This window comes from Protomyctophum bolini, assembly GCF_963924005.1.
Source record: "Protomyctophum bolini genome assembly, chromosome: 12".
Taxonomy (NCBI): Eukaryota; Metazoa; Chordata; class Actinopteri; order Myctophiformes; family Myctophidae; genus Protomyctophum; species Protomyctophum bolini.
In genome coordinates this window covers 24,527,650-24,549,570 of record NC_137873.1, presented here as the reverse complement: position 1 = coordinate 24,549,570, position 21,921 = coordinate 24,527,650, and the positions used below count along the sequence as shown (strand labels likewise).

The following is a 21,921-nucleotide window of genomic DNA, read 5'->3' as shown; positions in this document are numbered from 1 at the left end:
CTGACATGAAGCTAACCTTATAATCACCCAGCACTGTGCCCACTGCCTTGTCTACTGTGTGTGCGCGTGTGTGTGTGTGTGTGTGTGTGTGTGTGTGTGTGTGTGGCTGTGGGGAGGGGTTTGCAGGATTAATGGCTCTAACCGTACAGTAGATATACTCACTACGTAATATGCTTATGTCCTGTGTGTGTGGTGTGTGTGTGTGTGTACGTGTACGTGTGTGTGTGTGCGTGCGCACTTAACACAATGGCCACTTGAACAGCTTAACACGGGCCTTGTCTGTGGCTTTGTGATCCACACAGTGCCTTGAGTATATGGATGCACTGAAACACTGTTCTTCTCAATGTAGGGACCAGGGGCCAGTGGTCCAAATGGACACTTACTGTACATCTGGGTCTCTGTGCTGAATTAACACTGTGCCTCTGTGCACTGTGTTGTCAAAGGGTCACTGTTTACAGGTCAGATTGGGCTCCCAGAGATACAAGATTTTATCAAATGCAGGGGGTTCCATGGCCTAATGCATTATAATCGTCTCTGTCGGGTGGAAACCTCATATATGTCCAAAACTGTTCAAATTCAAAATTTGTAAAAATTGTTCATTTACAAAAAGCACAAAAGGTTAGAAGATGGAGATGTGAGGTTTCTCCCCGACAGCAACGGTATCTAACGAGGGTAATCCCAATCTGCACTGTCAAATCCCCAGTGCTTTATTTAACACTGACTGTGTGCAAATGGAACCAAATTAACCCTCCTCAGTACAGTACAGTTCCATACTTGTATACACTCAGACCTGTGAGGGTCTAGTTGGAACCCCCGGTGGTCCCTGAACCCGATGTTGAGCAACCTGCGCACTGAAACACAGTCTCCCCTTTTTACACCTGGCATTAATATGCCCCCCTCCCCCCGACGGGTGGTCCGATTTAACCCATTTTGACCTGAGATCAGATTCTATAAATGTCTTCTACATCCTGACAGTTTTCTGAAAAAGCTATGTTTCTATGTCAGTCGTTCTTCGATTTTTCAAAAATAGCAGACCTACAAGCTCGTAGCGCGCCACTCGGTGGTGCTCTATGAGCTTGTAGATCTGCTATTTTTCAATAGCTAAAGCATAACATAATGCTAACACCAAAAGGGGTTCCCGCCCCAAAAAGACACCGCTAAAATGTAGGGTGTAAAACACCCAAGATACACAGAGGAACGCACAAAACCACCAGCATTTAGACCACATTAGTATGAATGTGTAAATGCAAATGCGTCTCAAGTCCGCAAACGACTGCAAATGCAATTAAATAGACATATAAGTACTGGGTGCACGCATGTACAATCAGGTTGGGTCGGGTTGTTAAAAAATGAAAGAGATGACAGTGCGCTTAAAACGTTTCTGTCTCGCCAAAAATCTTTGGTACTCTGCGTGCGTGCGTGCGTGAGTGTGAAAGGGATTTCAGTGTGTGTATACTGTACGCTGGGAAAGCGTATTAATGGAAGGTGTAAATAATCCGATAATAATAGTCAGATTTTTAACATTCTGAGCACCATAATCCAGTTCCAGGATGCATGTCTATGCTGGGTGTAAACAGGTGTAAACAGGTGTAAACAGAGCCACAGTCACAACGTTGGGTCTGGATGACATACACATGCCTACACACTTAACCTTTGACCCTGTGACACACTCATCCATTGCATTTCAGTGCATCTAGGGGTGCAACAGTTAATCCAACTGATCTATTTAATTGATCATTAAAAAAAATCCGATAATCGTCAGTTTAATATAATATTCAATGAATTATCAATCCCTATTTTGGGCATGTCATTGTACAAATATTACAAAAGATATCACTGGGCCGGCTATTTTAACATTTTTATACGTTTGCAAAACGAACTATAAAATAACACATACATTCATAATTCATTTATTGATATATAAAAAAATATTAAAAATATATATAAAATAAAATGCTATTCTTGACGATTCAAAAAAGTACATGGATAAATGGATAGTTGCAGCCCTAAATGCATCAGTGTATTGTACAGTTTCACTGGCAGTGGTGGAAAGTAAACTAAGTACATTTACTCAAGTACTGTACTTAAATAACATTTTGAGGTACTTTTACTTTACTGGGATTATTTCCAATTTCCAATTATTTTACTTCTACACCACTACATCTCGGATCCAAATATTGTACTTTTTACTTTTGGTACTTTAAGTACATTTTGATGCCAATAGTATCAAAGTACATTTTGAAAAGTATTCATACATTGCAGTATCGATACTTTTACTTAAGTAATAAATTGTGGGGTATACCTTTTCCACCACTGTTCACTGTATGGTCATGTGGTTCTGGACGTCACTGAATGGCCCTGGTGGAACTATAAGTCATCAACAGAATGACCACTTCCTGGTGTCACTGAACCTCCTCCGTCTGTACACACTACACACAGTTCCCTCTCTTATCAGACACTGTCGCACGTCACCGCTGACCCCTGACCTCTCACCCCCTTCTGTCCGGCAGGTTATCCGCAAGGGTTGGCTGACCATCAACAACATCAGCATCATCAAGGGCGGAGCCAAGGAGTACTGGTTCGTTCTGACGGCCGAGAGCCTGTCCTGGTTCAAGGATGACGAGGTGAGTCAGTCTAAAGGCACTGCTTTTCAACCTTTTTCATATCATGGCCCATTATTAATTCGAGCCAAGGACCACCATTTGATGAGATTTAGCCTCGCAGACCCAAAAGTTATAACAATTATTCTACTGAACATTCTCTAAAGTAGAATAATGCAGATGTTTAACAATAATTGAACTCTTGAAGCGTAACGGGTCCATTTGGTTTCATTTTACACTCTCAATAGAAGGGCCCATTTGGTTACCAACTCTCCATCATTTAGCTGGGGACCACCTAGAACCCCCTCAAGGACCACTGGTGGTCCCCGGACCACTGGTTGAGAACCAGTGGTCTAAGGCTTTTTAGCTATTTCTATGGGTCCCTTCATTTTTTTGTTTCCTACATTTTTTATTGTTGTCTCCACCAGGCGGAAGGCATGGGGAGAGAGTATGTTTTGTCCATGTGTCGTCCGTGTGTGTGTCTGTCCGTCCGTTACCAGCTAATCTCCGGCACCGTTAAACCGTACGATGCCAATTTCCAGAACGGCCTGTTATTGTTACTATTCCAGAACATTTTCAAAAGTAAAAAGAAAATTTAATGATTTTGTTCCATTCATTTTGATGAATAAATCAATGAATCAAGAAAATCCATAAACTAGAAAACAAATGTTTAAGAAGTAGTGAAAATAGCCAATCTGCAAGCTCACAACGTGGCTTGAAGCAACACTTTGTGAGCTTGTAGATCTGCTATTTTCACTTAGTTTGAGTCCCGGCTGGCGATCAAATTTCTCTTTTGGGTCACGGGCTAAAACGTTTGGGAACCACTGGTCTAAGGCTGTTGTCTTCTCAAAGTAGGTACCGTCGTGGTGCCCTATAGGGGAGAATACTTTGATAATATTTGGAATTTATCAATATCTCTTCCGTTTAACCACTTGTCTTACTTAGACCCTCTATAGTTTGAAAATCAGACCTCAGTTGCACTGTACTTAGTTGGTGCGTTCCTTTTCTATCTACATCAAAAATAGCAGATCTGCAAGTTCACAACACACCAGGTTGCAATGTGTTAATTGTGAGAGTCCTTGGCATGGAAACTTTTTTTTCTTTTTAAACCCTAGCCTAGTCTATATACGAGTCATTGTATAAGTCATTGATTAATTCTGTTATTGAGACCAACAAATGGTTTCATACACAGGATTTACAAACAGTCTAATTGCAATTGGATCAAGATAAGGTTGTGAACAGTAATAATGGGTTTGGCTTTTCCCCCCCTTTTTGTCTTGTTGAATTCCAAAACCAAAAGCACAGATGTGTGTGTCAACACTAATTTGTCCACACTAATGTGTCCACACTAATGTGTCCACACTCCACACTAATGATTAATCGCTAACAAGGATGTGCACGTGTTATGGGGTCTCCTTGATGCTGTAGGCTATGTGTATCTTAAAGAAGTAGTTCACTCAAAAAATTACTTATTTTCTATCAATTACACACACCCTGAAGCCTTGATTTCTTTTTGTTGTTTTCACATTCCTGAGCCAATTATGATCAGTGGAGTAGACTCGACTGAGTCAATTAAGTCTGACTAGCCATTTTTTTTGGGTGAACTACTCCTTTAAGTCAGTGGTTCTCAAAGTGGGTTCCGGGGACCCCCATGGGTCCGTGGTGGGGTTCCAGTGGGGTCCCCAGGGAAATGTACAGTATGATAATCTGGAACCAAATGGAGCCTTAAAGGACTGTAACTCAGAGAGTGTACAAATGGAACCAAACACTCTTTAACATTGATGACATTGATGGCTCTCAGAGATTAAAACGGGCGTCTGTGGCCATAAGTGTTGGATGTGTCTTTGTATCTCCATGCCGCTGGCAATGATTGATAAAAGGATAAAACAAAATGCCCCCGGGGGCTTGTTTCCATTGTGGTCCATGTGCACTGTTGCTTTGTAGCAGCTGGTTCAGGGTCTCTCTAATTGGTTGCCGTGGCACCCTATGGTGCTGAGACACAAGTCAGCGGTTCCTCAGAATACTTTGATAATATTTGGAATTCATCAATATCACTTCAGTTTAACCACTTTATACCTCTATACGCGTACGGACCCGAGTCAAACTGTACTTGGTGCGATCTTTGTCAGCCTACAGTACACCAAGTCCTTGTCACCAAGTCTTCATTAAAAATGGCAGATATACGAGCTTGTAGATCGGCTATTTTTTGAGAATTTGTACTTGAATGTTCCCCCCAGAATAGGAATGCCGGGGTTTAAGTGGTTTAACGCCAAGTGTGAAAGTTATTTTCAGTCTGTCCTAATGGAAACAAATTTTCTCTCCAGTTTTCCTTGTGACATACTGTATCTTTGGGGGAAAGATTTATATAATTACGTACAGTTAATATGGCAAAGGGTGTTATAAAGTAGGCCTAAATTCAGGGTTTCAGTCATAGTGGAAGAAAAAGTAATTTACCAGTGGTAGCCTGAGCCGAACATGTTTGAGAAACGCTGAGTTATAGTGAAGGCAGCATTACAGTGCTTTTTGAAAGAATAGATTGAGCACGGCAGGGCATCCAACATTAATGTTTTATTGTTGCTGGAGATATGGTACAATGGCAGCAGAGGAGAAAGCTGGCATAGTAATGGACATGACAGTAATTCATGCACTAAACATATTTACATGGGGGACCGAGGTCAAATACATATTAATTTGGCGGTCTTTGACATGAAAAGGTTTGAGAACCACTGCCTGCAGGCAAGTGTGTTACAGTATAGGTCCTTTGAAGTGCTGGTGAGGCTGGTGAAGGCATCTTGGCTTCGGCAGGTTGGTGTGTGTCTGCCTGTCTGTGTGCCTGCTGTACAGGTTGGTGAGGTGACAGACAGACAGGCTGGTGACAGACAGACAGGTTGTTGTGTGTCTGCCTGTCTGTGCCTGCTGTACAGGTTGGAGGAAGTTCTGCACAGCAAGTGTAGACAGGCAGACACACGACAACTCCCTCGGCCACACGAAGTCGCTCGTCGCTTTTTCCAAGAGTCCTTAATCACAAGTTAACAAACATTGTAGTCAATTATTCAACGAGAAAACATCATTTAAAACAAAGGGTAAAAGACAAAATCTCTTCCCCCCCGCATCGGGTGCACAACACATTTTTAACACACGGCTAACTGGCTTATCCCAAATGACGAGTTGATGATGCAGTGACTCTGCTCCACACCACAGGTGACAGGGCAGTTTATGCTTTGTGCTTTTAATTATTACTATTTCAAACATTTTCAAAAAAAGATTCTTTCTTGAATGAAAAAAAAAAAAAAAAATCTAAGAAATTCCATGAATTAGAAAACAAATGTTAAATCTACAAGCTTGTAGATCAGCTATTTTCACTAGTTTGGGTCCCGGGGAGACATACAATTTCTCTCACGGGCTAAAATGTTTTGGAACCACTCTTCTATATCACTGCGTTCACACTGCCAGCTATACAAAGCTACAGGCTACCATTCATATCACTGCGTTCACACTGCCAGATATACAAAGCTACAGGCTACCATTCATATTCAATGGATTATATTGTGCTTGCTCGACGGACACGTTTGGCACCGACGATCAACACTTCAACAGTGACTCTCCGTCGCTTTGTATAGCTTTGCATCTTTTGTAGCTGCCAGTGTGAATGCCAGCCCTAAAAATTACCCTAAAAATCATAAAATAACCATTTCTCTTGAGAGGACCTGGATAATGGTCCTCGCTAATTTCTTTTCTCAGATTATGCTATACTTGTCTGGACATTTGACATAATACACATTTCACAAGTACACACAGCATGCGCCTGCGGCCCTTAACATGACAATGCGGTTTGTACACTACTGTATGTTGTATAGGAACCTTTGAGTATTGTCTTGCCATTCACCCATTTTTTCCATTGCTTTGTCTTTTTAGTCCCAATGCCCCCCCTCCGTCTGTCTGTCTGTCTGTCTGTCTGTCTGTCTGTCTGTCTGTCTGTCTGTCTGTCTGTCTGTCTGTCTGTCTGTCTGTCTGCCTGTCTGCCTGCCTGCCTGCCTGCCTGCCTGCCTGCCTGCCTGCCTGCCTGCCTGCCTGCCTGCCTGCCTGTCTGTCTGTCTGTCTGTCTGTCTGTCTGTCTGTCTTCTCCCCACTTCTTTCCAGTGGGAGTTGAGGCATTTGCTTCTCTTTTGCAAATCTGGAACTGTCCCAAATGCAACCCCAAATGTTCACTCACAGACACAAAAAATAAATGAAAGCAGACAGCACATGGACTGCACATTAAAAACCCTTGCTGTTCTTTTGACTCAGAGGAGAGTGCAAATGGAACCACATGGACCCGTGCAATGCATTGGTTTTTACAGATTGTCATTTGATACGTTAGTGTGGTGGTGTAGGAAATTATAGACTCCATTGGCTTCGCCTTGTATATTTCTGTTTTTCGCTCCTTGAACTTTCTATAGCCGCACGCACGCACGCACGCACGCACGCACGCACGCACGCACGCACACACACACACACACGCACACACGCACACACGCAACCTCCTCCCTCGCTCTCTTGGTGTGGTTGGCAGTTCCTCTGGAACTGCGTGCATTCTTGGCAGGAAAATCACAAGTTTTTAATCCAAACATCAGCCTCCAATGTTTCAGTGGGGAGAAACCCCTATATTAAATACCCCCCCCCCCTCCCCTACCAGTCTGTCTCTGAACCTTACACCGCCTCATAACCAATTCCATTCCATCCATTCAGCATTTCAAACCCATACTATCCCTTATCTTGTACTAATATTGAGCTAATGCCTTCCTCCAAAAGAAAAAAATCCAAATGAAATGACCACAATCACATTCTACCAGTTGTACTACTCATAATAAGTCCTCGATTCAGACTTTACGAACAACTTCACCCATAATCCAAACAACTTCAGCCTATACGTCATTATGCACCGTGGGGGAGTGAGGTTGGCTGGGGGGCGGGTTGGGGGGTGTTTAGCTGTGTTGGTTTATTGTACCATCTGCGGAAATACTTCTTTCTTACAGGCCATCATTTGGCGCTGTGACAGTGAGACACTATGGCCACCTACTGGTATAACTTGACTAAGATGTGTCTCACTTGTATATTATTGTCTCTGTAGGTTGGAGAAACCTCATAAGGTCCAAAACGGTTACTTTTCAGGATTCAAATTCAAAACCAGAAAAAGGAAGAGATATACAAGTTCAAAACGCTTTTTGCAGATCTGCGCTACTTTTGATGCTTTTGTGAGACACTGCAGTACAAGTTGGGCATTCATTTACCCCCCAAAAAGGTGCTATATGGAGATAGGAGGTTTCTGCCAGACACCAACCATATTATTCACTATATGGAGATAGGAGGTTTCTGCCAGACACCAACCATATTATTCACTATATGGAGATAGGAGGTTTCTGCCAGACACCAACCATATTATTCACTATATGGAGATAGGAGGTTTCTGCCAGACACCAACCATATTATTCACTATATGGAGATAGGAGGTTTCTGCCAGACAGTCACCAACCATATTATTCACTATATGGAGATAGGAGGTTTCTGCCAGACACCAACCATAGTATTCTCTCTCCTCTTGATTGACTGATTGCTTTGGCCTGTGTCTGATTCAGCCACACTGGCTCCCAGTGGTGGAAAGTATACTAAGTAGATTTACTTAAGTACAATTTGACAGTACTTTTACTTTACTTGAGTATTTCCAAATTGCAATACTTTTACTTATACTCTATTCAGCCCTATATACATTTCGGCTATTTGAAAATAGCCGATCTACAAGCTCACAATACGTCGCGATGTGACGCATTGTTAGCTTGTAGATCTGCTATTTTCTAAATATTTTGATACAGTTGAAAACTTGATTGGTACTTTAAGTGCATTTTGATGCCAATACTTTTCTATATTGCAGTATATTGATGCTTTTACTTGAGTAAAACATTTAAGTACTTTTTCCACCACTGCTGGCTCCTCCCCCTCCTGCGGACCACATCTTCATCAGCATGCCAGGCTAAGCAGCCTAGTCCACACACACACACACACACACACACACACACACACACACGCACAAGCACACACACACACACACACACACACACACACACACACACACACACACACACACACACACACACACACACACACACACACACACACACACACACACACACACACACACATACACGCACAAGCACACACACACACACACACACACACACACACACACACACACACGCTCGCTCACTCACTCGCCTCTTATACAATAAATTATGGGAGTGGACTAGTTTTACGAGGTCGTTACAGCGCCTTTGGCTTTAGGTTTAGGTCTTTACACACAGCAATTTGTCCCCCCCAAAAAATCCTGCCGTTAAGATTGTCATAGGGGGAATCTGTGAAATTATAAATGTATATATTTACAGATATTTATGTTTATTCCACATGAGAGTATAGAAGATTTAGTGATGACGATACAGACGTAGAATACGGATTCCTAGCAGTACAGGGAAGAAAAGTCAAACATCAAACAAAAATTAATTTCTGAGGAGGGCGAGGAGCAAGGGAGCAAACATAAAATAAATAAATAAAAAGAAACAACACATCTTTGAATGCCTGCACGTGAGTCCACGGGCAGAAAGACACAGACAGGACACAGAGACAGACAGACAGATGGACAGACGGACAGACGGACAGTAGAGGGTCCATGCCCAGTCTAACCAATGTGCAGACTACTGTACACCAGTATGACAATGAACAGGTAGTCTGAACACTGGGCAGACGGAACCGGAGTCCAGTCCAGGAGAACAGAACCGGGCCTTTGTGGTCGGAACGGTCCGCGTGACTCTCCTCCGCAGTCTCCGGGATCCGTTGGCTTCGCCACGGGGCTCACCGACCACCAACCTTCCCTTCGTCCCCTTCTCTGTTTTGGCACCGAGGAGTTTGGGATCCCCCCTCTCTCTCTTGTCGAACCCCATCCCCCTCCACCCCCCCTCCACTCACCACCCCGAAACTTTGCCTCCCTGGTCCAGCGTCGCTGGGTCCAAACCCCAGACACCCCCCCCCCCCCTCCCCCCTCTCACCCCGACCCGTCTGCTCGACCCCATCTCGTCTCGTCTTCTTCGTGTTGCGTTTGTTGACCTGTTTGTTCTGTCGTGGCCCGGCGTGGCGTCTCGGGGGTGGGGTGGGGAGGGGCACCCTGTCCTCGTCTGCTCGCCGCGTCCGCCGCGCTCACGCCGGCCATGTAGAGTATCCAGCCTTGACGTGGCACATTCGCGCTCAGACGACCGGGACTGACTGGCTTGTGCGTTCAGGGAGGGGATGTTACAAAAAAGAGGGAGAGAGAGGGAGGGGAGGGAGAGGGGGTGACAGAGAGGAGGGAAAAAGTGAGTGAGAAAGAGAGGGAAGGAGAGAGAGAAAGAGAGAGAGAGAGAGAGAGAGAGAGGAAGAGGGAGGGACCCGTGTGACCATATATGGCTGGCGGTGACCCCTTGGGGAATACAGCATGGAGAAAGGTCTTGAGCGCTTTGCCTTTCTCCTTTGACTCCTCATGCCTCTGTTTCCTTACCTGGCGGCCGTCCGCCATCACTGTCCAAGGCATCCTGGACCCGGTGGGGGGGAGGGGGGGTTCAAGGTTTTAGTTGTGGAACTTTAGAGAAATCCAGCAGCTCTCACGTCTGTCTTCTATAGAGTAGCCTTTTTCTTCCTCCGTCTCTCGTCTCTGTAACTTCTACGCTCTCCCACTTTCTTGGTGCTCTGTGTGCTGCTAAGCACTACCAGATGTGGAGACTTAACGCCAGGCTGTCATTTAATCTCTCTCTCTCTCTCTCTCTCTCTCTCTCTCTCTCTCTCTCGCACAAAAAAAATCAGGCAGGCAGGAAGTGGGCCCCTCTGGAATGGAAAGAAAAAATATTGAAGAAATAAAGAGGGGGAGGGATAAAAGTGAGGAAAGGAGAGAGAGAGAGAGAGAGAGAGGAGAGAGAGAGAGAGGAGAGAGAGAGAGAGAGAGAGAGAGATGGGGTCTAGGATGGAGTGTTAAGGGGTCGAACCCCCTATGAGTTCTCCTTCATCTCGCTGAACTCGCTGAACTTCCTCACGCACACACACTGAATTTCTGTCACACAGACCCCCAATTCCACCTAGAGAGCCCCCCCCACTCCCGCCCTCCACCCTCAAGATGAGCGTTGGCGCTTGGGCAGCGTCGACCTTCTCTCGGGACCCCCTGTTTCTGGATGTCTGCATCTTGGACCCCCCCATTCTCTCCCTGTGTCTGCCGTATAGCCAGAGAGTTGCCTCAGCCACCAGGCCCCCGGCCCTCCCTAACAAAACCTGTGAAGAACGACTGCGTCTTGACCCACACTGTAATGACTTCCACATGTGCTCTCTCTCTCTCTCTCTCTTTCCTCTCCCTCCCTTTCTCCAAACCTCACCCCCCCCTTTACCTCCCAGTTTCTTTCCTCCCCCCATTCCTCCTCCCGTGTGTCACCCACCCCCTCCTCCTCACACCCCCACCACCACACAAGCCCTCCCCCCACATCTATCCCGTCTACCCCTCTTTTCTTTTGCCCTCCGTCCATACATATCTCCCCGCATTACCCCTCTTCCTCTTTTAACACCCCCCCCCCGCCCTCGACCCGCATAAACCCCTTCAGACTTTACTTTATTTAACACTTGTCCCACAGCACAACATCCCCAAGCCTACAATAAAATGAAAGTGAAAGATAAACACGAGAGAGAGTGCAAAAAACTGAAAACATTCTTTTTGATTTTATGGGATTTGCAATTACCTTGTGAATAGATATATATCTAGACGTTAGTGCAATACCACTTGTATACCACGATAACGCATTTGACTGAACAATTTAAACACTTTTTTTGTCTTTTTTCATCAGTTTGATTCTTCCTGAATAATAAAGCTGCATACATGTGTTCAGTGCATCATCTTCTGTTCCTGTCGTCATTCACAGGAGAAGGAGAAGAAGTACATGCTCCCCCTGGACAACCTGAAGGTGCGCGACATTGAGAAGAGCTTCATGTCCAGCAAGCACATCTTCTCCATTTTCAACACAGAGTCCAGGTCAGTCCAGTGACCTGAGCCACTATTCAGCAGATGCTGTTATCCAGAGTTTAAATAGAATGCAGAGAGAACAGTGCAGTGCCTAAATGAACTACGATACCAGGTAAACATTAACCCTATTATGTATTTAAACAACGTGCTATTTAACTCATTTAATGTCAGAGTTTCTCTAGAACAGTCTGCACACGCTGCCATGAAATGACGTATATAGGCTTCAGGTAAACAATGAACCTAGTATCTACACAACATGACTATCAATAATACCATTCTGTACATTGAAACTATAGAATAGCAGGTAAACAACGATTGATTGATTGATTGATTGATTGATTGATTGATTGATTGATTGATTGATTCATTGAATACTTTAATAGACAGAAAGTCTATTACAGACACAGAGTATAGCCAGACACTTGGTCTAAAAGGATAGCACCAAAAAAGTCCTTGCTGCCTTCTTGTTTCCATTCTAGCATTTGTCGCAACAACATGCTATCTAAAATCCCATTTTTAACATTTTGTGGTCGAGAAAAACAAATCTATGATTATACATTATACAGTATACATTATACATTCATGCTTCGTCATACACGGCGCTGTCCTTGTAGATTGTAGTGCTTTGCGTTTTTTTCTTTTTTTCTTTTGTTCCGTTCTCACTAGACCACTGAGTAGCTTTGCAGCTCATGTGTGTCTGCTACCACCGCGAGCCAGCACACATCTCTATGTGTGTCTGCTACCACCGCGAGCCAGCACACATCTCTATGTGTGTCTGTTACCACCGCGAGCCAGCACACATCTCCATGTGTGTCTGTTACCACCGCGAGCCAGCACACATCTCTATGTGTGTCTGTTACCACCGCGAGCCAGCACACATCTCCATGTGTGTCTGTTACCACCACGAGCCAGCACACATCTCTATGTGTGTCTGCTACCACCGCGAGCCAGCACACATCTCTATGTGTGTCTGTTACCACCGCGAGCCAGCACACATCTCTATGTGTGTCTGTTACCACCGCGAGCCAGCACACATCTCTATGTGTGTCTGTTACCACCGCGAGCCAGCACACATCTCTATGTGTGTCTGTTACCACCACGAGCCAGCACACATCTCTATGTGTGTCTGCTACCACCGCGAGCCAGCACACATCTCTATGTGTGTCTGCTACCACCGCGAGCCAGCACACATCTCTCTAGGCAGCAATCACATACAGTAGAGGGGTTAAAGAGTTTGAGGCACGCACTGCACAAATCCTCGGGGCTCATTGAACTCAAATGGAACCAAATGGACCTGTGTGGGTCCATTTGGTTCCATTTGAATTAAATGAGCACTGAGGATTCTTTAGATGTGTGTATGCCGAAGGAAATGTGTTTTGGGTTATGCGTGCGTGCGTGCGTGCGTGTGTGCGTCTGTGTGTGTGGTATGTATTGTCTGCAAATGTATATTTCTTTTATGTGGATGTGTACGTGAATGTCTGTGTTCCTGCTCTGCAATGTATGGTTTCATTCAAGCTTTCCACAGAGGAGTCAAAAAAGATTGGTAAAACTATATCTTCTTTCGTTGTTTTAAATTGACAACGTCACATGAACGAATAACATTTATAAAATATGATGGAAGTTAAGAGGTTGCTAATACATTAATTAATTACAATAAAACATTTTATTGATTGATTTTACAATGTATTACATCTACTGTAACAGGCGTTGTTAGCCAGAGCGACTTACACGTGTGAAAACAATTTAATGCTTCATTGAATAGGATACCAGCCGGGTAAATTTTTTTTAAATCACATTTAAAAGCGAACAAGATGAAAATGTCTGTGACTTTTTAACCACGCAATTGTGCTCATCCAATATTGACTCAATCATGCAATGGCCTTGGACAAACAAATAATTTTCTACAATATGATGACTGAGGCTGTAAACAGTTTATGTATTGATGCCTGTATGATCCTTTAAAAGGATTAAAGGATGTCCTAATCGTAGAATCTATTGTGTACAGTGTGTTCAACAGCGAGACACAGATCTCTCTACCATGTTAATTAGTGTACACTACGGCAGTGGGTCTCACAGTGGGGTCCGGGGACCCCCATGGGTCCTTAGGGTGGTTCCCTGGGGGTCTCTATGCAGTTAAAGTAGTTAACATAGCATCACAATCATTTTAACCACATTATCAATTTATACATTTATGTTGGCTATTAAAAAACAGCAGATCTACAAGCTCACATCACGTCACTTTGTGCCACGCTGCAAGCTTGTACATCTGCTATTTTTTTTATCTTTTAACACAAATCTTCTCTTCTGGGGGTCACTGGCAGTTGGCACAAAACATTTTCAGATGGAGGTCCGCGGCTAAATACATATCAATTTGGGGGTCCTTGAAAAAGTATGAGAACCACTGGTGTGCACTACGGTGACCAGGTGTCCTGGTTTGGCCAGGTTTGAACCACTGGTGTGCACTACGGTGACCAGGTGTCCTGGTTTGCACTACGGTGACCAGGTGTCCTGGTTTGGCCAGGTTTGAACCACTGGTGTGCACTACGGTGACCAGGTGTCCTGGTTTGGCCAGGTTTGAACCACTGGTGTGCACTACGGTGACCAGGTGTCCTGGTTTGGCCAGGTTTGAACCACTGGTGTGTACTACGGTGACCAGGTGTCCTGGTTTGGCCAGGTTTGAACCACTGGTGTGCACTACGGTGACCAGGTGTCCTGGTTTGCACTACGGTGACCAGGTGTCCTGGTTTGGCCAGGTTTGAACCACTGGTGTGCACTACGGTGACCAGGTGTCCTGGTGTGCACTATGGTGACCAGGTGTCCTGGTGTGCACTACGGTGACCAGGTGTCCTGGTGTGCACTACGGTGACCAGGTGTCCTGGTATGCACTACGTTGACCAGGTGTCCTGGTTTGGCTAGGTTTGTCCCCGTTTTCAAGCTGGGTGTGCCGAGTCCAGACAGATTCCTCCTTAAAATTAAAATGTCCCACATTCACTACCAAATTAAATTGTCCTGGTTTTTACCTCAATTAAAATAGTGCTTGTTTTGAGTACTTTTATAGGTGGTTATTACGTTCTTTTCTATTAAAAAGCGCAATCACTAGGTTAAGTGCTTAAATAATTGTCTTTCACAGTACTTTCAGTAATTCAGCCCATACCTGCAAGCTGTGTGTGTGTGTGTGTGCGTGCGTGCGTGCGTGCGTGCGTGCGTGCGTGCGTTTAATCTGCCCCAGACAAATAGAACAAACTCCAGGACTCTCTGAAACTGGATCAATTGTTATCTAGAGACATTTGGGGTACTACTTGACCATAGGACTGGTATCTAGAGACATTTGGGGTACTATACTTGACCATAGGACTGGTATCTATAGATACATTTGGGGTACTATACTTGACCATAGGACTGGTATCTAGATACATTTGGGGTACTACTTGAGTACTACTGCACCTGCTTTACGTATAGTACTTATGTGTATCTGCATCATGATGTGTGTTAAATGTTGTTCATTATATTGCATTGTATGATGTACTTACAGTACAGTAGGGCGTCCTTGAAAAAGAGAGCTAGAGAGCTTAGTGGTCTTCCCTGAATAAATAAAGGTCAATAAATAAATTCTCACTTGTGCAATCAGTGTGGTTCAGTGCTAAAAATAGCACAACCACAACCTCACAACACGTCACATCACCCCCCGTTGTGAGAATGAAGCATGAACAGTGCAATGAGAAGTTGTTGTGTGGTGCGTTGTGGTTTTCAGGAACGTGTACAAGGACAATCGCACGCTGGAGTTAGCCTGTGACACTCAGGATGACGTGGACAGCTGGAAGTCGTCTCTGCTGCGAGCCGGGGTCTACCCGGAGAAGAATGTTTCGGTCAGTAGATGTAACCACTTGGACTGTATGTCATAGCAGCACGTTGTCCAGTGGTGTGGGAAACGTACTTGCACGCTTTTACTCATGAAGTAAAAGTATTGAATACTGAAAAAGTCCGGAATTCAAAATGTACTCGAGCAAAAGTACAAAAGTAGTCTATTGATATAAAAATGTACTTAAAGTACCAAAAGTAGAAAGTTCTCATAATATGCAGAATGTCCCATTGAACAACTTTTCAAATGTTTGAAATGTTTGAAAAAATCTTTTGAAAGTGGACGATCTATAAGTTCAAAAGGCACATTGTACATTGGCTATATTCAAATGTCCAAAATGTAAATAGGGTTGAAGTGGTTAATGTATGTGAATAGTAATCAAGTCACTATTAATTAAAAATCTAATAATTGTAGTTGACTAAAAGTATAATATTTGCCCCTGAGATGTGGTGGAGTAGAAGTAGAAGTACTGAAATTGGACTACAGTACTTGAGTAAATGTACTTACCGGTAGTTACTTTACACCACTGACCATGTCTCACAATGTACACAGTCAAATCCTCCAACGTTATCTTAAAGCTGTTTCTTTTTCTTTAGTGAATACAATTAGTTATTTTGTCCAATCTGTAGAGTATGTTAAAGGTAGAGTCAGTGATTTCACTTAATTCAAATATCACTTATTTTTTTGTTTTGTTCTGATAATCCTCTCTACTATAGAGTGTGCTGACCATATAAGGAGTTCCTCCCTGTCCCCAGTTAACCCCTGGGGGTCAAAAAACCTTAGGTTTCGTTTTTGTTCTCTATCCTGATTGGATGAAAGCTTGTGTCCCAAGGCAAAAACGAAACCTAAGGGTTTTTGACTGAAATCACTGACAACCCCTTTAATTAATAGGCTACAATATAACAATATAACTTGTACATAACTTGAGGTGGTTGTACGTTTGTCTCCCTGCTGTTCTATTGAGACATTTAGATTCAGTCAAAGGTTTTTGACATGATCAAAGAAGATGTATCACCTGGTGCAGTGAGCAAGCAGGGCAGCAGGCAGGCTCTATTAGCTCAATGGTAAACATTTCAGAACTTGCACAGAAAACCAGGTTCAAATCTGGGGTATAAGAGGAAAGTTACATCAGCAGCTGTAATTTAACACTCACTATTTTACTGCTTTACAAGCAATAAAACCCAAATGTGTAAAAATCCATAAAAGCAGTAATGCATGGCATAAACAAATACAAACCATGCAGTAGGTAGTAGACAATAGAGGCTTAAAGTGAATGGCACATTGAGTGGCAAAGCAACATGCAAAGTGAGTTTAACATTGTTTAATGTTGTTTAATGCAATCAAATAGGACTTTTCTGTTTGGATGCATGGGTTGTCAACTTGTCAAGGCCAGAAAGTCGTTTTTTGCCACTCAGTAGGCATTCCTGCATAACTTCCAGCCGGGTTTGATGATGATGTCACGCGCATACCCTCTATACGCACAATGAATCACTAAACAAATACATAAATTATAAAACATACAAAACACAACGACACGGTAAAAATGCAAACCAACTCAAACGAAAACAGAAGTTTATAAAAATGTGTTTTCAGTAGTTTCTAAGGAATAATAAATAAATAAATAAAAACATAGCTGGTTAAATTAATCTGATCAGGTTAGGTAGGTTGTTCCAAAGGCCTGATATAGTTGATACAGTGCTGTTGATGAATTATGATGATTCATTATTGATGCTGATTCATTTGTTCCTTTAACTAAGTAATATTTTCTTTGTAAAACGCTATATTCTGATGGTAATCAACAATACCACACAAATGTTAAGATTTTGGAGTGAACCACTGCAGTTCCAAACACAAAGCTACCTGTCGGTATGCATAGATGTACCACAGTGTCCTCTGGTGGACAAATCTGCACACAGTGACTTACACAGATGTGCTGGCAAGACAGCCTCATCATCACACTAGTCTACTTATTATATATTTTTAGCCTCTTATGTTAGTATAATGTTTCCTTCTTGTATCCATAACAACCTCCTTGTCTGTCAAACTGTATTTACAGATGCTGTTAACTATTAACGGTTACCAGGCAGAACCTTTAACTTGGCAGAGAATTCGGTTGTATTTTACTAAAGCCAACATGAAGCATTTTGCCTTGGTGTTCCCTTCAAAAGCTTTACAGAAAGGTTCTATCTTCTAAATACCTCTGTCTGCACTCAAATACTGCAAACACGTTGCGACGTGAAGTGTTGTGATCTGCTATTATTATTCAGTGGTGCACCGCACGGCACGGCATCGTACGATGAAGGATTTACCAGGCGTTAGTTAAGTCACAAGCATTACAAATCAGAGGACTTTTGCAGATTTTGCTGTAGAGTATGTTAATGCAATTGGGGTGGTTGTATTTTGCTCATGCATGTTCATTCTTTGCCTTTGTCTGACAGTAATGTTTGCCTGTGCTCCTCCAACAGATCTCTGAGGGTGAGACTCATACCGCGTCAGATAACTTCTCCATGGACCCTCAGCTGGAGCGGAAAGTGGAGACCATTCGCAACCTGGTGGAGTCCTACATGGCCATCGTCAACAAATGCGTCCGGGATCTCATGCCCAAGACCATTATGCACCTCATGATTAACAATGTGAGCATTTATGGCCAAGTATAAGGGTTAATACAATTTACAATAATAACCATGGTTGCCACTCCTTTGCTGTATTTGTCACTCTGTATTTGACATACGGTGAAATGTGTCCTCTGCATTTAACCCAGTAAGACCTGAGGCCAATTCTACAAATGTCTACAGTTTTCTGAAAAGCTTATGTTGCTTTATCAGTGGTGCTCAAACTTTTTCCAAACGTTTTCCTATGTATTTTGTATCTCAAAAAAAGTTGTCCCAGGGACCCCCAGAAGCAACGATTTGAGTTAGACATTTTCGCTTTTAATGGAATATATATTTTCCAAGATTTGCGTTAATGGTCTTTTTTTTTAATTGCAGATCTACAATCTCATAGCACAGCATGGAGTGACGCGCTATAAGCTTGTATATCTCCTATATATTTTTTCTTTTATCATGACACACTCATATAGCCTATAGCTAAAATCTAAAACTAGAAATGCACTCTGTCGAGGTGCCAACTTGCGCCTTGCACACAAGTAGCCATACATGGCCTACATACTTATTGGCCAGTGGACAACACCGACATACATACATACTTATTGACCGGTGGACAACACCGACATACATACATACTTATTGACCGGTGGACAACACCGACATACATACATACTTATTGACCAGTGGACAACACCGACATACATACATACTTATTGACCAGTGGACAACACCGACATACATACATACTTATTGACCAGTGGACAACACCGACATACATACATACTTATTGACCAGTGGACAACACCGACATACATACATACTTATTGACCAGTGGACAACACCGACATACATACATACTTATTGACCAGTGGACAACACAGACATACATACATACTTATTGACCAGTGGACAACACCGACATACATACATACTTATTGACCAGTGGACAACACCGACATACATACATACTTATTGACCGGTGGACAACACCGACATACATACATACTTATTGACCGGTGGACAACACCGACATACATACATACTTATTGACCAGTGGACAACACCGACATACATACATACTTATTGACCGGTGGACAACACCGACATACATACATACTTATTGACCAGTGGACAACACCGACATACATACATACTTATTGACCGGTGGACAACACCGACATACATACATACTTATTGACCAGTGGACAACACCGACATACATACATACTTATTGACCAGTGGACAACACCGACATACATACATACTTATTGACCAGTGGACAACACCGACATACATACATACTTATTGACCGGTGGACAACACCGACATACATACATACTTATTGACCAGTGGACAACACCGACATACATACATACTTATTGACCAGTGGACAACACCGACATACATACATACTTATTGACCAGTGGACAACACCGACATACATACATACTTATTGACCAGTGGACAACACCGACATACATACATACTTATTGACCAGTGGACAACACCAACATACATACATACTTATTGACCAGTGGACAACACAGACATACATACATACTTATTGACCAGTGGACAACACCGACATAAATACATACTTATTGACCAGTGGACAACACAGACATACATACATACTTATTGACCAGTGGACAACACCGACATACATACATACTTATTGACCGGTGGACAACACCGACATACATACATACTTATTGACCAGTGGACAACACCGACATACATACATACTTATTGACCGGTGGACAACACCAAGTTCACCAACATACATACCCAGCCGATCGCAGTACTTGCTCGCTCTGCTTGCGCAAGTAATGTCACAGATGCTTACCCAGTTGTAATGGGTTAACCCATCCTAAGTTTCAGGAACAGTGTTGATACGTAATTGTTCCGACTTCTATTTCATGAACCTGTGCTATCTTTCTCGGCCACCAGGTGAAGGAATTCATCAACGCAGAGCTGCTGGCCCAGCTTTACTCTGCAGGGGACCAGGCCACACTGATGGACGAGTCCCAGGAGCAGGCCCAGCGGAGGGACGAGGTGCTGAGGACCCACCATGCCCTGAAGGAGGCCCTGGCTATCATAGGAGACATCTCCACCACCACCATCACCACCCCAATGCCACCACCTGTCGATAGCTCCTGGATGGGAGGCAGCGGAGGCCGCAGGTACACAAACCAGTAAACCACTGTATCTGTCTGTCTGTGATGTGCACGCGAGCGTGTGTGTGTGTGTGTGTGTGTGTGTGTGTGAGAGAGAGAGAGAAGTTAAGGTTTAAGTGTCTTGTTCAGGGACACCTCGACACATTTCAGAGGTCGGAAATCGAACCTGGGAATCAGACCTGTATGCATTGTCATCTATAATAACACATGACATCAACTACTGCTGTATTAACAGGTTGACTGCGGACCATTTACGGCCGTCTTTTTGTTTAAAGTTACCTTTGAACAGCCACTGCACCTACTGCGGAGTTGCTTGTCATAGCGGTGATCACAACAACATACCGTGCATGCACTTAACGGCTTCCTCCTCCGGCAGTTTCTCCATTGTAAACAATAGGGACTCAATTTCCCTTAAGGGACACGGTTGAACTTTTATTGTGTAGTTGTTAGTTAAACTACATTGCGCAATTTGCGCTACAGGACACGTACATACTACAGGTACGCTCTTGTCTACTGTTACAGTATTCCCTCTCTACCCAATATTCTAATGTAATCTAATCTACTCCCCAGGTCTCCCCCAGCCAGCCCAACCGCACCCAGGAGGATGTCCTCAGGCCAGCGCCCAGGCCCCCGAGGGGCCCCTCCACCCCCAAACCGCCCAGGACCCCTGGGGCCATTCAATAACACTGCTGAGAGCCCTCAGGCTCCCAGCCGCCCTAACAGGGCCCCGCCGAGCATCCCCAGGTGAGAACAAGCTTCAGCATGTGTCACATATCAGCAGGTGAGTGCTGTGTGTGGTGGTGCTCGTTCATAACAGTGTGCTCATGGTCAGTGGTGGTGGGCAGTAATGAAGTACCTATACCTAACCTAACTTGAGTACCCTACTTAATTAACACATTTTAGTATCTGTACCTTACTTGAGTATTTGAATTGTGGATACTTGGATTCAAATACACACACAAAACGCTATTATTGATATTTGTTTGACGTTTTTGGAGAATCTTTGAACTATTTGGAAAATGTCTACCATACCAGGGTTGAATACTTTGTCCACCACTGGTCATAATTCACTGAAGTAAGAAGATAAACTCTCATCTCTTTGTACCACTCCTCTCTGTATGACTTTGTATGACTATGTATGTCTTTCATATTTATCTTTGCTGTCTATGCTTTATACCTTTTAACCCTGTGTGAAGAGTAAGACTAATTTTCTCTTCTCTTCTCTTCTCTTCTCTTCTCTTCTCTTCTCTTCTCTTCTCTTCTCTTCTCTTCTCTTCTCTTCTCTTCTCTTCTCTTCTCTTCTCTTCTCTTCTCTTCTCTTCTCTTCTCTTCTCTTCTCTTCTCTTCTCTTCTCTTCTCTTCTCTTCTCTTCTCTTCTCTTCTCTTCTCTTCTCTTCTCTTCTCTTCTCTTCTCTTCTCTTCTCTTCTCTTCTCTTCTCTTCTCTTCTCTTCTCTTCTCTTCTCTTCTCTTCTCTTCTCTTCTCTTCTCTTCTCTTCTCCTCTCCTCTCTTCTCTTCTCTTCTCTTCTCCTCTCTTCTCTTCTCCACTTCTGTCAACACTGTCACTCATGCTCTGCGACAGCCGACGCCCCCCTCCTTCTCCAACAAGACAAGGGCCGTAA

The 21,921-nt window shown here is 43.5% G+C and overlaps 1 protein-coding gene across 1 annotated transcript in view; it reads left to right on the top strand.

The window, feature by feature from the left end:
* Window positions 1-21,921, top strand: part of dnm3b (dynamin 3b) — a gene marked incomplete at both ends in the record, with an annotated part of 43,726 nt that extends 21,805 nt beyond the window's left edge. The window contains 7 exons of the mRNA XM_080778428.1: window positions 2,456-2,624; window positions 11,558-11,667; window positions 15,410-15,524; window positions 17,983-18,150; window positions 20,074-20,306; window positions 20,871-21,044; window positions 21,882-21,921. Coding sequence (XP_080634554.1) covers window positions 2,456-2,624; window positions 11,558-11,667; window positions 15,410-15,524; window positions 17,983-18,150; window positions 20,074-20,306; window positions 20,871-21,044; window positions 21,882-21,921 — 1,009 coding nt within the window. The remainder of the gene's footprint in view (window positions 1-2,455; window positions 2,625-11,557; window positions 11,668-15,409; window positions 15,525-17,982; window positions 18,151-20,073; window positions 20,307-20,870; window positions 21,045-21,881) is intronic.